The sequence below is a fragment of the Ruditapes philippinarum genome, unplaced genomic scaffold, assembly GCF_026571515.1.
Source record: "Ruditapes philippinarum isolate M1 unplaced genomic scaffold, ASM2657151v2 ctg9552_1_1_1_1, whole genome shotgun sequence".
Classification (NCBI taxonomy): domain Eukaryota; kingdom Metazoa; phylum Mollusca; class Bivalvia; order Venerida; family Veneridae; genus Ruditapes; species Ruditapes philippinarum.
In genome coordinates, this window is record NW_026855817.1 from 38,028 (window position 1) to 54,900 (window position 16,873).

At 34.9% G+C, this 16,873-nt stretch overlaps 1 protein-coding gene across 2 annotated transcripts in view; it reads left to right on the top strand.

Annotated features, from left to right (window-relative positions):
• Positions 1-346: 346 nt before the first annotated feature.
• Positions 347-16,873, top strand: part of LOC132744494 (uncharacterized) — a 33,845-nt gene continuing 17,318 nt past the window's right edge. Inside the window, exons 1-9 of one of the 2 annotated variants that reach the window (XM_060733225.1) lie at positions 347-552; positions 851-911; positions 1,377-1,555; positions 1,803-2,001; positions 2,219-2,320; positions 2,641-2,676; positions 4,600-4,728; positions 4,979-5,065; positions 5,320-6,864. In XM_060733225.1, coding sequence (XP_060589208.1) covers positions 362-552; positions 851-911; positions 1,377-1,555; positions 1,803-2,001; positions 2,219-2,320; positions 2,641-2,676; positions 4,600-4,728; positions 4,979-5,065; positions 5,320-5,592 — 1,257 coding nt within the window. In that variant the 5' untranslated portion in view covers positions 347-361 and the 3' untranslated portion in view covers positions 5,593-6,864. Of the gene's footprint in view, positions 553-850; positions 912-1,376; positions 1,556-1,802; positions 2,002-2,218; positions 2,321-2,640; positions 2,677-4,599; positions 4,729-4,978; positions 5,066-5,319; positions 6,865-16,873 lie in introns of those variants that run through there. The other variant, XM_060733226.1, reaches the window with a different exon arrangement.

The following is a 16,873-nucleotide window of genomic DNA, read 5'->3' on the forward strand; positions in this document are numbered from 1 at the left end:
CAATGTTTTTATATGGTGAGCAGAAATGGGATGACGTTTTCCACCTGTTAATTTTGTGATTTCAACAATAGCTGAGCTTTGAGTTCAAATTTAAACATTCGAACTTTATTTATTTATTTATTTCAATTAAGGAAGTCAAATGTTAAATGAGTACTTGTTTGTTTCTCTTTCATATGAAAATTCAGAAAAGTATATCTTACGTGCTTTGGGGGGGGGGGTATTGTTTACATAAAGTATGTACAAAGTAAAGCGGAAGAATATTGTTTTAAGTATGCGGATTTTAAAAGTTAGACAGAAAAAAAGATTTCTTGAAACTAGCCTTAAAGTGGTGTAAAACATAATTGTTTTCGCTTGCATAATTATGCCAACGTTTTGTTTATATAATCAATGTACATTTAAGTCTCCAAACAAGCCCCTACAAACACAGCTAAAACCAGATTTTGATTTACAAAAACAACAACCAAAAGGTGACGCTAAAGACTTAACAGACGGAAACGTTCAGAAATACCATGATTGGTTTGTAATACCTTCTATGGTGCGACCAGATACAAGGTTTGAAACAAACAAAAGTGTATTATAGAGTGATTTTAGTCAAACTTCCCTATTATTCTTACCAATGCTTTTACATTATTTGCCTAATTAATGTCAGTTTTCAGCTACAATCATCAATGCTTTTATTTACATAAACCACACAGAATTGCGATGGATGGTTAGCCGCCATTAATGTTTATTGGCTTTCTAACATAATTACCGTGACTTTATGTAACATTTCTTGTTTGCATGTATACCTCATTCATTATTATAATTATTTTGCAAAGATATATATTTTCTACGAGAACATATATTTCAGTAACAAAGCACAGTCGAACAGAGAAAAATGGAAAAAAGGAAATCTCGCGGAGAACAATTCAGTGAGAATTTTGAAGCAATATAAATTTTTTTTTAATTTCCATGTTGCAATGTTTCTGGCTTTATCTTAAAGGCATATTATACCTCAGAACCAAATATTTTAAATTTCCTTGTATGGGCAAGCACGAATTTTATAACATTTAAATAATTGTTTAATCACTGACCAGGTGCTTATCACTTAAAGATGAGCACTGAATGTGAAACTATTTGTCATAAAAGTGCAAAATGAAAACAAGTAGAATTTTGACTTCTATACAATATACAAAATCACTAGAACTATACAACTTGCTGAAAAGCAACAGAAGAAAAATAGGATTCAGGTGATAAGCAAAATGAGCAATATAATTTTTTGGAAACTATAGTATTACAAAAAACGTTATAGGTCATAATTGGCCTGCAGCTTAAAATAGATTAGCAAAAGGAAACGATTTGGAAATGTGAAATTAAAAATATTTTTCGTTTCAAAGATGAATGACAGTGGACATCGAGAACAAAAAGACGTAAAACAACTACAACAAAGTCTGACCGAATGTGGCCGTGAGCTGGAAAAAGAAAAGGCGGACAGAAGAAAAGCTATTGAACGTTTCAATGATCTGAAAGAACAATTTAATAAATTGCAGACAGACAAGAATGAACTGCAGATGAGGTTAGCATTTTTAAATCGATGACAAAAGATTATTTCTAAGTTTCCAACATGTCATTTTCTGAAAAACATTAGCTTGAGAAATAACATAAAACAAAAAATAATGTGCACATGTATGAAATAAACAACATTATTTCTAAGTGGAGTTCTAAAAATTGATTATCGTGGTATCTTAATGAAAAGCATGATTGAATGAGTGTATAGTTGTCTTATATGTTAAATATTGCCTATTTACTATTCCATAATTTAGATTAAGCAAAATTGCCGGAGACAAGCTAAGAGATAACAATCCTGCAATAGCAGACCTTAGTGATCCTAACAGACCAACAAAGATCGGTGAAATGTACAGCGAAGTGTACGACAATGAATGGACAGATGCTTTTGAAGCTCTCAATGATGCAGGTTATGATGAAAGGGAAGCAGTTGATACACTTCGTCTGACCCTTCTGGTACAATTTGTGAAATTATGTTAAAGTAAAAATATTTGTAATTGCATTTTGTTTATCACTGGAAAACCGTGTAGCTTTAAGAAACGAAATCATATTGCTATGGATTGATGATGTAACAGATATTTCTGGAATATACTAAAATTGTTAAGCTTTATCAATTTGTTTTTGTATAAACTTATTTCATAGAATAGTGAATCCTTTGTTTCTTTTATTTCAGAATATAATTCAGTTCTGCAGCAAGAAATCAGAGTCATTGCTTGAAAGGACAGAAGAAGCTGTCAATATCTTGTTCGAAGAGTATAAAGCAACTCAACAAATGGTAAAAATTTCAAATGAAGGAACAAACTTTTTGATGAATTATGCTTTTTTATTGAACACGCTAATATTTAAAGGTTTAAAATCAGTCAAGGTTACATATAAAACAAAGAAAGATAGTTTTATAAGGAGTTTAATCAAAAGAAATCCTTGTATTTTACATTAGGAAATACTTTATTTTTGAATAGTTCTTTTTCGCCCGGTTGCTTTTTTAATTGATCTTTCTCGTACGAATCGAATATTTTTTACAATGGTAACGTTCATCTTAATTCATATGCAAATTATTATCTGTACATCAACAATGATGTTATTATGTAATTACAGAAAATTAAAAGACACTTGACAATGCCTAAGAAAGCTGTAAGTAATTATTCAATTCTTCAATTATTCAATTCTATGTCTTACAATATATAGGGGATTACATTGATATTTTGACATTATATAGACCCTTTCAATTAAGATCGGATTCGAGTTATTGCCTTTTGATGAGATCATTGGGGGATACGGCGGACAAACCGGCTTTGCCGATACCTCTAAGTGTATAAATGTATAAATGAATGGATTGAAAGATCAGAAACCTTACTCTTGTATGAAGCGCAGATTAACGTCAATTAAATGTACTGGATATTTAATAAAACGTACTATAAAATAGTAATATTTTTAACTTAATATGTTTATGTTATCCATATTCTGCTTTTACAAACTGTAAAAAGAAAGGAAATCATTTTTTTTTCTTTTCACTAAACGTACATAAATGTAAACAGAAATTCCGATAATAAAGGATCAAATGTTAAAGTGGTGATATTATTAAGTGCTGGTAGTAATTCCAAGGAATCAAGTCAGTGAGACAGGTTCAGTAAAGTCCCTAGAAGAATTTGGATCATAATTAGTACAATTAAGATAAAACATATGCACCCTGGTAATTTATGATGGTATTTCCCAGCGCCGCTTGTATATACAACATATGCACCATTTAAATTCATGATGGTACGGCCCTATGCCAATTTAATATATTATGTTGAAGAAATTGCCGTCTGTCGGTAGAATATGCAAAATACCTGCAAGTAAAAAAGCATTTATATATAGTCAAGGATATCTCATCACAATTTTCCGATACTTTGCTTTACAGTTTACCTCCAGATAGTCACATATTATAATAATTTTTCAGAATACTAAAATTTTAAAACCTCTCACAAGGGAGATCACTCAAACAATAAATTTGATCATATGGTTTATTTTATAAAAACGTCATATCATCATTTGCTTTAATAATAAAAGAAAAATAACTTCAAGTACACTTCAAATTTCAAGGTAAACAACGGATGTATTTTTACTTTTGCTTTGATTTTGTATTAGTTAGATTTAGCTTGAATTTTCAGATCATTACTGTGTATGTTCTGGACAATGGAATAAAAAAACACATATTAAATAGTAAAATATCAACAATCGTAAAAATACTGTTACCCTCGGCTTACGCCTCGAGTAAGGGATGGTATTTTTACTGTTACCCATGACTGTATGAATTAAAATAATTAAATGTGTCTTCAAAATATATGGTCAATTAAATGTAACATAATCGTTTGACAATCTTGTATGACGCATAAAGGTTAACCAAATGCGTTCTCAATGACAATTGTGAAATATTAATTTGTATAATCTAATGTATTGTCTGCAGCGATGTAGTGGTGTTTTTATATTAAACATTAAAATTCGTTTTTTTAATTATTCACTTACTATTTTGATATGGAATGTTCGTATGCTCGTATGCATAAATCAAAATGTTCATGTAGCATATTAATTTAAAAACATTGTTGTATTAAAACTTTTGAATAACTAACTTCAAGAATGATTCCCAAATTACGTCAAGGGGAGTAACCATTTTTCGACGACGCTTATCGCTTAATTGAAAGGGTCTGTATAATCATTACCTTCTATTTATATTTTTATGAAACATTGATTACTTTTTAAAAAAGAATGTTATCAAACTCGTGAACATTAAAAACACTAAGCATACTCAAGCAAAGCAAACCTAATCAATGTTTCTAATCATTGTGCTAATTCCATAGATTTCGTAAATATCATGAAATCAGTCTGTAGACATCGAAAACCTTTACAAGATATCTAACTTACATAAATAAATAAATAGGCACATCTGTTAAATAACAGCAAACGATTTTACAAAATAAATTATGTTATGAAAAATAATGATTTTATTACTAATACAAATGGTGTTTTGTGGATTATATTCAATTCCTTTTACATTTTCATGCACTAAACCAACAGTCAGAGCGATGGGGCAAACTAGTTCGCGGACAAACTTTTGATCTTGATGATATATCGCTTCAAAACAAATGGAAACCAAAAGACCAAAGTGATGCGAAGAAGAATAAATTGCATAAAACAATTGTTGAGGTAAACAAATATAAAACACCTAAGTAGAAAAGGTATATTATGGAGAATTTGTTGAAGTGCAAATGATATATTTTGCATAATTCGATTATTTCTAACTTTATCCAGTACAGTTTCGCACGAAGATGTTTAAAATGTACTAATATCATTATTATAGTCAATTGCATATACATAACACATTTGTATAATTTGCTTTACCAGTACGTTTTCTATGTTTTAAATCGATACTTTTACGATTCTTTTATATGTATAGCCAAACACATCAGGGGAAGTCATAGCAAACCAGTTGAAGAAATTTAGAAAAGAAGTTTCTGTGTCTATGGTGCCTCTTGTTGAAAAGGTATGTGAGCTTGACATAAAACTTCAACATGGTAGTCATGATAATATTAACAGTTTAAAAGGTGTATGTTGACATTAAATATTCATTGTGGCTTATAATAAGAAATATTATCTTATTGTCAATCTTGTAAGGGTGATTCTATACCATTAATTCGTTCTTGAATTTTTTATTCATTGTTGTTTATTATTTATTATTGTTTATTATTACTTATTATTGTTTATTATTGTTAATCAACACAACTATTTATTCAATAGGCATATATATCCGCCAGCTGGAATGAAGAATGTATAAACGATTTAAAACCGTTTATCCGGAAATGTCTACTGATTGGGTGGATGATGGTTGTTCAATCACCACCAATGACCTTGGAAGATCTAAAACCAAATGAAGAGTTCAGAAAAGAAATTTATAAGTCGTACACAAAAAGTGGGTCATATATTGATTATGTTGTTTGGCCGGCTTTACTTCTGAATCAAGATGGACCTGTTGTCGGAAAAGGCGTGGCTCAAGGAAAGAAAAATAATTAGCACGGTGTTTAAAAACTTTCATCACTTGACTGGAAAAGTTTCCTTATATATTTTTATAGATGATACATGAATTTCCGTTAAATGGAATTATTACAAAATGCTTGCAGAAGTATATTTGATGTTTGCTTTTCAGATCTGTTTGCACTTTGACCATTTTTAAATTTAAATTCATAGCATCTCTCTTGAAGGCAAAACAAACAAACTGTTATATTTATTTGCTTGCATGTGAACATGGATATTCCTGTTCACATCATCATTCAGGAGCCAATATTACTATCATTTAACTGTTTTAGATATACTTTCTTACATCGTTCGATGATGATATTGTCCTATTTCTTATCGTGAAATCTTGTTTTCATGCATGTTGTTAGACTGAAAGATCATTGAAATCACCCTTTCCAATGAATATGATAAACAAGATCAACAAGGAACTATAATGTTATGCAACTCATTTTTATTACTGTATCTTTTCATATTAATATAACATTTATTTATCTTATCTCGTCACATTTTAAAACAGAGCAGGTAAAGAAATATTAAAAAATGCCTACAATGTGAAGTACCTCCAACACAAAATACTTACCACTTGATTCGAAATGCTTGAGACATAGTGATTGAGTCATAATGCTTAAGCCAAAGTCCTTTAGTAATTGAGACATTATGATTTAATACTTGAATCATCTTTAGTTATTGAGACATTATGATTCAAAACTTGAGTCATTGTTCTTCATAGTGCTTAAGTGCTTGAGTCATTGTGTTTTAGTGCTTGAATCATAATGCTTAAGTGCTTGAATAATTGTGATTAAGTGCTTGAATCATAGTGTCATAGTACTAAGTCTACACTCATATTCTTACAACAATATAGTCTTCCAAAGGTATACCTAAGTAAATTTAACAACCTATGCTACAGATATGTATCGAGTCATATAGCTAAAACAATCTCACATACGATCATGTTAAATTACCAACGAAAGTTGCCAATTATTCAACAAAATATCTCATTTCTAGCCTTATTAACTTCTACCGGATTAATATCAAACAACTCAACATACTAGCCCACCTTATCAAGTACTTGGTCGCTGATATAGTTGTCATATGCCATGTAAAGTAGAAATAAACAGGGAAATAAAAGAGACGGACCGAATTATTTATGTGATAGGAACTTCTGGTTCAACCCTTTTTGTCAAAAAATGTATTTTTCTTATTTCTGTTATTTTATAATGTACAATCCATGTAAAATAGAAAGGAATAAACTATGTGTTAACTTAAGTATTTACGATTTGTTGTTTCAAGTTGTCATTCCAAAATTCGAAAAAAATAATTTCTGACACATTTGTCAGAGGAACATAGTAAGAGAAGTACTAGGATTAAACGTTAATTTAAATTTTCTTCATTTAGTTGTATGAAAATGGATATTTCATAAGCGGTGGTAGCCATGAGTGAAATATGATAATTATTATACCACAAATAAAAATAAATCCCGTATTTATAAAATGAATTCTATTTATTATATACTTTTTTTTGACATAACAATTTGAAAGAATTCCCCTTCAATTTTGTTTATTGGTTAAATTTTGGAAAAAAAAGTAGTCCGGCAAAACACAAGTGAAAATAGGGAAAATATGTTTCACTGCAGTAAAAACAATTACAGTGAAAATACGAAAAAGGAAAAATACAATTTTATTCTATCAATATTTTTCAATATTTCATTTATAAGTATATAATAAATTACACTTACAACAACATTTTATGATCGTTTACTATAAACAGTAGTATAGGGGCCTCTTTAGCCCCAAGACTGCGCATGCGCGGCGGCCATTTTGTTTTCTATTAATAGCTACTCATTTGCATAAAAGAAATGACCTCACTACACAGGCGCGGCGGCCATGTTGAATAACAGACGCGCGGCGGCCATTTTGAATTCTATTTTAAGACTGACATCATCACGTTATAAATAGAAACGCGAATAAAAAAATTCTCCCGGAAGTATACGGAGCTGACTCGTATACACGATTTAGGCCTTGAATCGCGGACATTGAGGGTCAGGTCCTCGGCCCTAGACGGAGAGATAATTACCATCATGACAGATAAAAGAAATGTTTGTAAATAGATACGTACTTAACATTTTAATTTATAAAAAATAGTTTTTTAATAGGTTCAAAATAATATTGATACAAATATAACTCGTTTACTTACCTACATTTAGTAAGGAAATGACTGTCATAGCGTAACGTTCTTGTAGACTGCGCATGATCTATTTTTAGTCGTGGTATTTCACAACCACCAGGAGCTATTTCATCAGCCCCACGCGGGTGTCAAAGAAAAAAAAGGCATTAAGTACAGTCGCCGCTCAGTCTAGATTCACAATACCTAGCGGCACTATGTTGAACAAAAACCCTTTATCCTTCGTTACTAAATATAACTTTTCATTAATCACAAAAGAATCTATTATCCTTTCAAACGCAGCGACCGTCAAGTACAGTCGCCACTTAGTCTAGATTTACAATACCTAGCGGAACTATGTTGAACAAAAACCCTTTATCCTTCGTTACTAAATATAGCTTTTCATTAATCACAAAAGATTAATAGAATTGACGGACCTTTTCTGTTACGGTTGATAAACCGGAGGGGATGAATTAATTGAAATATGGACCAATGAAGATGGTTTATTTTTACAACGCATCAATTATACAGATTCTGTCGAACAAACGGGTACGTTTCTATCATCATTCTTTACCATGAAGTTAAAGGTATCTCATCACACGTTTGAAAAGCATTTATATTACCCTGAGTATTATTACGGTAGCTCAGCATTTTGGAATAAAAATATAATGATGTTATCGATTCAGGAATGCATAAGTAATCCTGACAATAGTTGGACAACTAACGGAAAGTTGCATTTATTAAAGAACTTTAATTTTAGTATAGGTTTAAAAGCTTATGGAAAAGGAGAAAGCTATGAAATTAAGGTTGTGTGTTTAAAACTCAGAAAAAAGTGGTTCGTGATTACAAGTCACCCTATCTGATCGAAAAAAGGACAAAGCAATGTAAGTTTTTGTTGTTTTTTTTTGTTTTTCTTAAATACACACTACACTTATATTAAATTTTCACCATTGTTATTTGTATAAATATTACAATATCACGCTTGGTATTAAATTTATTCCATATTCCCTTGCACACATTTTAAACATAGTACTGTTTTCAATATTAATGTTAAAATTAATAAAAACGTTAGAACTTTTTACCAATTGATCCGTCTCGTCGCGCTAATTAAGAAAATATATAGTTTTATGGGTTTATCTTTTACCGTTTTCGAGTAATTCGAGTTTAAAGTCACCGGAAGTGACGTCACGGAAATTTCAAAATCGATTTTTTCCGTTATTTCTTGACCGAATATACTCTTGTTTGGTATCGTTGGAAAGCATTTTACCACACCTGTTACCGGACCCTATTCAAAAAGCCATTGGACCGGAACTGAAATCACTGAAGCGTAAAAACGTGTTTTTTGTACCACGTCCGGACCGAACTAAGGCGTGTTTGGTATCAAACGAAATGTCTTAAGCCGCTCTTTATGAATACGGACTAAAATCGAAATTAAAATCACTCATACATAAACGCTTTTTCTTTTTAACATTTTTCACAGAAACTAAGATATGTACTTAAAATAAAACTTAACTTACTACATCATGATGTTTACTCTATGACGTACAATCACTAAATGGCTAAAGTCATATTTACGATGCATCTTACGCATGCGCTGATCTAAATTTAGAATTGACATTGTCCAATCTAACAGCAGTTTCTCTTTTATTACAGGCTGAAGGTAACCAATCAAATGCTCGGAAAAAAAATGACCAATCAGAAGAGACTTTGATCTATAAAAGACGGTGTAACGATCACCTATGTCATTAGAGTTCTGACACTCGACGAGCAAACATGGCAAACAATTCAAGATGCAAGTACAGTCTTGGAAACCAAAGATATGTGCAAGTGAATGAATGGAAAGGTGAGCTTAGAGTTGACATCAGAGAATGGCAGGACGACAAACCCACAAAAAAGGGTATTTGGTTAACATTAATGCGATGGAAAAACTTAACAGATGCGATAGAATACGTTGACCAGACACTTCAAAACAGACAGACCTATAACACTCATCTTGGAGGTAACGTGTTCTGTAATGTGGGTGAAGGCAGTGTATGTGTGGACATCAGACAGTTTTGGAAACCTGAAAATGACGTAGTACCGACTAGGAAGGGGATATGTTTGAGACCCGCCGAGTACAGTCGGTTGAAAGAGTTGATGCCAGAGATTGGCAGGAATCTACCAGAATTAGACGCAGTGGTGCCCTGTTATTTACAAAGCGACCACATGAATCAGTTAGGAGCCCTACAATGTTCAGAGTGTAACCCCAATGATTGCGGAAACTGGTAAAATCGTGTGACTATAAATAGCAATGACAAAAGTTCTATAAATAGATCGATAACCTCATTCTAAAAATAACATCCAATCAGAAATCAAACCGTGTGTATATAAATGAAAACACCACGAAGCTTTGGCATAAACAAGATGAACGTCACTGACTGCACACCCCTCAACAAAAATATGGAATATTATGATAACAGACTGAAGACGTTTGAAACCTATCCGAAACAAATGTTACCAGATAAATACCAGTTGGCAAGTGCAGGATTGTATTACAGCGGCAAAGCTGACGTGTGTGCGTGTTTTCGATGTCACGTGAAATTGAGTGCTTGGGAAAGGTCGGACTGTGCATTGAGAGAACATTACAAGTGGTCTCCAAACTGCGAATATATAAGAATAGTAGGCGCTCCTCAACAAAAACCGACCCCAATAGGCGGATTTGGCGCGTTTGTATCAACAACTAGACCAACACCTTGCGGTTTTGGAGGATTCAGTTCAACTACAACTGCAGCAAATTTGTTTGTCAATAATAAGGCTATCACGACCCATCAAAGGCATTGAATATGTTAACACTTGTCTGTATGGTTTGGATATGGCTGAGACACTATCAAGTGAGACGAGAATATCGCGAAGCTACAGAACATTTACTTGACATTTTGGAACGTTATATAGAAGACACCAGAACACATACTTTATACTCCACTGTATTGTAATATCTTGTGGATACATTTGTTATAATTTTGTAAGAATGTGTATTTGTATTTGTTGTCAATAAACATGTCTAACTGGAAACAATATTTGTCTTCTTTGTATTTTGACACATCCAACCCAGCAAGCTATTCAGGTGTAGAAAAATTGTACCAATATATCAAGTCAGAGGGGAAATTTAAAATCGGGAGGCATAAAATCCGAAAATGGCTTCAAAGTCAGCAGGCTTATTCCCTGACTAGAGGAGCCAGAAGGAAGTTTCCTCGATCACGCGTCATTGTAGAAGGGATAGATAGTCAATGGGACATGGACTTGATGGATATGGTTGACTTGGCCAAACACAATGACGGTTATAAATACGTTTTAATGGTAATAGACATTTTCTCCCGCTTTGCCTATTGTGAACCTATCAAAACCAAGAAAGGGGGCGATGTTGTTAATGCATTAGAGCGAATTTTATCCGGGTCTAGAAAACCAAAGACGGTGAGAACAGACAGAGGCATGGAGTTTAGAAGCAAAGAGGTCAATAAGTATCTTCAGCACATGGACATTCATCATTTCTACGCTTTAAATACGGAGACAAAGGCGAACTTTGCGGAGATATGTATCAAGACGCTAAAGCATAAACTGTTTAGATATATGATAAAAAACAGAACCCAACGTTATGTTGACGTGCTCAGGAATATTGTACTTTCGTATAACTCAACTATACATAGAAGTCTCGGCGATAAACCAATAAACATTACAAAAGAGTCAGAAGGAGAAAGCAGACTTCAGCAGTACTTACTTAGGACCAAAGGCAGGCCAACCAACAACAGGATCAGACATTACAAGTTCAAAGTAGGTCAGACAGTACGAGTATCGCACGTGAAAAGCGTGTTTGACAGAGAGTACTCTCAGAAGTGGACTGGCGAAATATTCAAAATCAAAAGCCGTTTCAAACGAGACAATGTATGCGTATATACCTTAATAGACTGGGCCAATGAAGAGAAAATTGATGGCACGTTTTACGAACAAGAATTGCAGGCAGTCAGTGTGGACCAGACGACAGAATACCACGTTGAAAAAATATTAAAGAAAAGGACGCGAAACAAACGAAAGGAAGTACTAGTACGTTGGTTGCATTGGCCTAAGAAATTTGATAGCTGGATCCCAGAAAAGGACCTGACACAGTACTCTTAAGTCACGTGATCATTTTTGTATATAAAACAGATATACCCCCCTAGAAATCGTCAGTATTGATATTGAGATTCGAGACTTCACATCATGATAATTACCAACGTCGTGTGCAGCGCTAACTTGAGCTGTTCCATTGACTTGAAGCAGTTATGCTATCGTATAGCAAACGCTCGTTATGATCCAAAAACATTTCCCGGATTGATTTGGCAGCACAAAACCATTGGCGGGAATTGTTTAGTTTTCTCCAATGGTGTAATCAATTGCAACGGAAAAGCACTCAGTGTTACAGAGGGGCGCCAGAGACTACGCCAATATGCAAGACGTATACAGCGTCTCGGATTTACTGTGCGGCTGAAAGAGATCAAATTGATAACAATATCGGCTAGTCACACCCTAAGTAACGCGTTAGATCTGCAGTTGTTGGCGAAAGAAAGACAGGTCGTATATGAACCCGAACTGTTTCCATCCCTTAATTTTAAAAGAGAAGGAGCCCATTTTTGTTGTTTTCACAGCGGCAAAGTGGTAATCACTGGTATCAAAAACCTGTCACAAATAGATGACGTAGTCTACCCTGTACTCATCGAACTGGAACTCTACACACGTAAGAAAGAGTGAACGTCAAGAGAAATCAACCATGAACCAGTCTCAAGTGTACCGTAAACTCAACTTTCTTCTCCAGTTAAAAGATGCCACTGTAGCTGTCAGAAAGAATATGATCACTAATATGACAGGGGGTCAAATGAAGGCTATAGCGCAAGTGGCCAAAAGATTGGTAAATGGAACCATTAATCCCCCGAGAAGAGATGTTCAATTACTTGAAAGAAGACGAAATTTGCTACGATCCCTAGCTTCTGAAAATGTGTCACTGACTAGAAAGAAATCGCTGTTAAGACGTCATCACTCGCTCGTACCCGTATTGTTAAGACCGCCGTATCTCTTTGACACTATTATGGACGAAATCCGAACAACTAGAGAAGCGTAAGAAGACCGTGGTCATATGTATTTGTGAAAGCAAACAAACATGTCAGACTTTTACCTTTATCTCAGTAGTAGAGATTCTCAGGACATACGTAAGAACAACGACCCCGCAGACTTTTATATTCAGTTTCCCAAATCGTACACCTTTGATGGAAATAGGATTTGCGCTGTCTCAGAAACTTCTCTCACCTGTGACTTTACGCCGAGAAGCAAAAGACTGTATTTATGCTGCAACCTGATACAACAAACTTACGTAAGAAACACGCAAGTACCCGTACTTAGAAACGTTGAAGTCGGTTCGAGATACAAGAAACTTCAATTTGTAGAATATAGCCACCCGGTATACGTACCTGTGACTGTGAATCATTTCAACTCCTTACATTTGTATTTGAGAGACGAAGATTTAAACTCAGTTGAGTTCAAATCCAACGATCTTCATTGTGTATTACATTTCAAAAAAGTATGGGCTCCATAGAAGTCTACGATCATAAACAACAGAAATGGGTTCCCTATACACCCGACCCTGAGAAATGGTATCAACATTTCAAGGACTTGAGGGACGGGTACGTTAAAGCCGATCATAAAGGCCGTTACATCGTAGGTAGCGGAAATCATCTCAGAAAAATGGCCGAAATGAAACAGTCACCTCCAGTAAAACTTGTCTCACCCGTCGCACAAGCGATAGAAATAGCCAAGTCAGAGGTCAATCGTATGAAGGTTGAAGAGGGCGAAGAGCGTAAGAAGGGGCCCCAAAAGCGTAAGAAGGCACCGACACCCGCCTACAAACCATCTAAACGAAAGAGACTAAATCCAGAATTTCAATTCTAAACATGGAAGATTTTCATCAGGAAGAACTGTCTTTGTTCGTTACACCCCCTACAGACACGTCATTACAATCGAGAGAATGGATTACATACCGTCCAGTAAATCAAATGACGAATGCATCAGCTCTCGAATTTAATATACCGGGCCATACATCGGCGTACTTGGATCTAAAAAGAAGCGTGCTCAACCTAAAACTGCAAATTGTCCACGGGGACGGTAGTGCAGTAGACCCGGACGAAATAGTTGGACCAATCAATTTACCATTACACACCATATTCGGTCAAGTCGATGTATCTCTTCAACAAACGCCTTTATCTCACACGGGAATCAATTATCCCTACAAAGCGTACATCGACACGATATTACAGTCCAACGAAAATATGCAAAGTAACCTACTGACCAGCCAACTCTTCCATAAAGATACGGGAGACGTTGGTACCAATAATGGTAAAACAGGAAGTAATAGTGGACTTTTTATGAGATAAAGCCTCACTAAAGGTAGCAAAATTGTAGAAATGGAAGGACCATTACACGTTGATTTGTTTCAACAGTCGAAGCTACTCATTAACGGAGTCTCTGTCTGTATAAAACTCCATCCTACCCGGGACCCATTTAGACTCATCACAGACACCACCAATCCCGATTATCGAGTAAAAATAGTGGACGCTTATTTTAAACTATGTATTCAGCGACTCACTAGTAGCGTACTTATAGCGCACGAAAAACTCATTCAAGACATACCAGCCGTATACCCTTACTTACGCACAGAGATCAAAACGACAGCCATTGCTACGGGTCAATTCAGTTACAGCGCGGACGATATCTTTCAAGGATTAGTGCCTAGTAAACTGATTGTAGGTCTAGTCCCGAGTGCCGCGTTTAATGGCGATTACTCGAAGAATCCATTCAACTTTAAACATTACAACTGCAGTTTTGTAGGACTCTATGTGGATGGACAGTCTTTACCTAGCCAGCCGATGCAACCTAATTATGCGGCGGATCAGTATGTGGAATGTTACAGAACATTAGCTCTCTACAGAAGCGATTTGAACCTTTCAAAACAAGATTATAAGAAAGGGTACTGCTTATATGCCCTAGATATTGACCCCTACTATTCATTCAACACGAAAAGGAAGGGCCACTGTCGGCTAGAACTTAAATTTTCGGAGGCTTTACCAGAGAGTGTCACACTGATTTTGTACGCCACCTTCCCAGAAGTACTCAATATTGACAAAGCCAGGGCGGTCTACGTGAAATGAATAATCTAGAACTGGAACGTTTACTCGAAGGGTACCCCGTAAAAGTGTGCGCTGCTGATCAAATCCGTAAACAAATAGGACAATTCGTGATCTCGAACACAGACACGAGCGATGGGCATGGGAAACATTGGGTTACTTTTTATTTTCCGAGACAAGGGCCGTACGAGTTCTTTGATTCTCTCGGAAAAATACCGAGTGACTACAATGTGGGCTTAGAAACCGTATTAACGAACAAGTATTGGACGGTGTGTGATCCTATTCAGGACACTAAATCAGATACCTGCGGACTGTATTGTGTATATTATATCACGGCCAGATGTACAGGAAGGACTATGAAAGACATTGTCAAACCTTTTGATGTGTATAATAGACAATGGAATGATATATATGTTAGAAATACTGTAAATAAAAACAAACTCTGAAATGTATTTTTTGTATTCATTTATTTTGTATATAGCAATAAAAATATATGAAAAAAAAGAACATTGTCTTTGTTTTCTAAAATGATATCCAGTCTATTTTAGTCTTTTGAGATTTTCCCGCCTTTTTAGTTGATTTTTTCCGTTCTCCGGGAGGTGGTAATGACACTTTGGTAGGCTCATCTTCCGTTACTATTCCAAACCCTTTGGTTTTCGGTTGCAACATACGTTGATATTTTTCGTAAGGTACCAAAATAAACTTTTCCATTATGCCAATACCGGTTCCAAATACGCGAAAGCAATTTTCACCAGGGTGTAGATCACTCTAGGCTTATGTCGAATGGCCTCCCTCTTTTGTTTGAAACCTATTGATCTGTTTCCAATTAGATGAATGACACGTCTCTGACGTTTAAGTTGAGCTTTCTCCGAAGGTGTAAGGCGTATTTTAAAGCGCAGAATATTATAGGCAATTTGAGAAAGAGCTTTCAACTGTTGTTTAGTAATTGTACTCAACAATGCCTTCCTTTGTGCGGTTGTAGTACTTTTAAGGAGATGTAAGAAATGACGTTGTTGTTGAATGAGTTCGACCATGGTTACTCTTACAAGTTCCACACTGCTTCTTACGTCAGTTTATAAACTAAGGGGTCCTCGCCGGGAAAAACATGCGTTCTTAGACGGTATTTATCCTCAGCATGTGGACTCATGTCTACCAAAAAATAACCGTGTTTTGTACTTAAGGCGTCCTCATAGGCTTTCACAAATCCTTTCGATTTACCGGGATAGAGCTGACGTCCCAATATTCCCACCTGAGACACATCTCTTAAATTTTTCATCAATACCATATACCAAGTATTTAAGGCAATTGTCCTGGCATGTTTACCTCCTGGATACAGGTTTTGCGTGATAAGTATGACAGATACTCTCCTGTGGTGGCAACCTTGCGTGAAGAGTAGCTCCATATCTTTGTTTTTCATCACTTCATGCATGAGATCATCAATGATAATCAGCTTATGTCTTTTGTCTTTGGTAAAGTCATCCATTTCTTCCGCTGTTGGTAGACCTCGTTTACTGTAAAAATTTGGAATGGACCGTTCCATTTCATCAAATAAGTCCTGATGAATACCATAAGAATATAAGATGTGTGATGGTGGGTCTTTAGAATACATATCTCTCAAGTTAAGCAAAAACTTGTACACCCATTGCGTTTTTTCCGCTTCCCGTCTGTCCACTTATACACATACTGGAGCATGGTTCGAAAGGTAGAGATGCCTTCATTATTATTTCTTCAGCTTAGGACTAGGTAAGGCGTATCCTATACAACTGCTTAGCAAACTTATCCACAATTCGCTAGTACCGTTTTGAAGGGATAGATTTATAATTGAGACGATAATAATAATGTAGACAATAATCATTTGGCAAAAGTAGACAATTTCAGCCTGGGGTACTCGTGTACCTAATAAATGCCACTTGTCTCCGTTAGAACGTATTTCT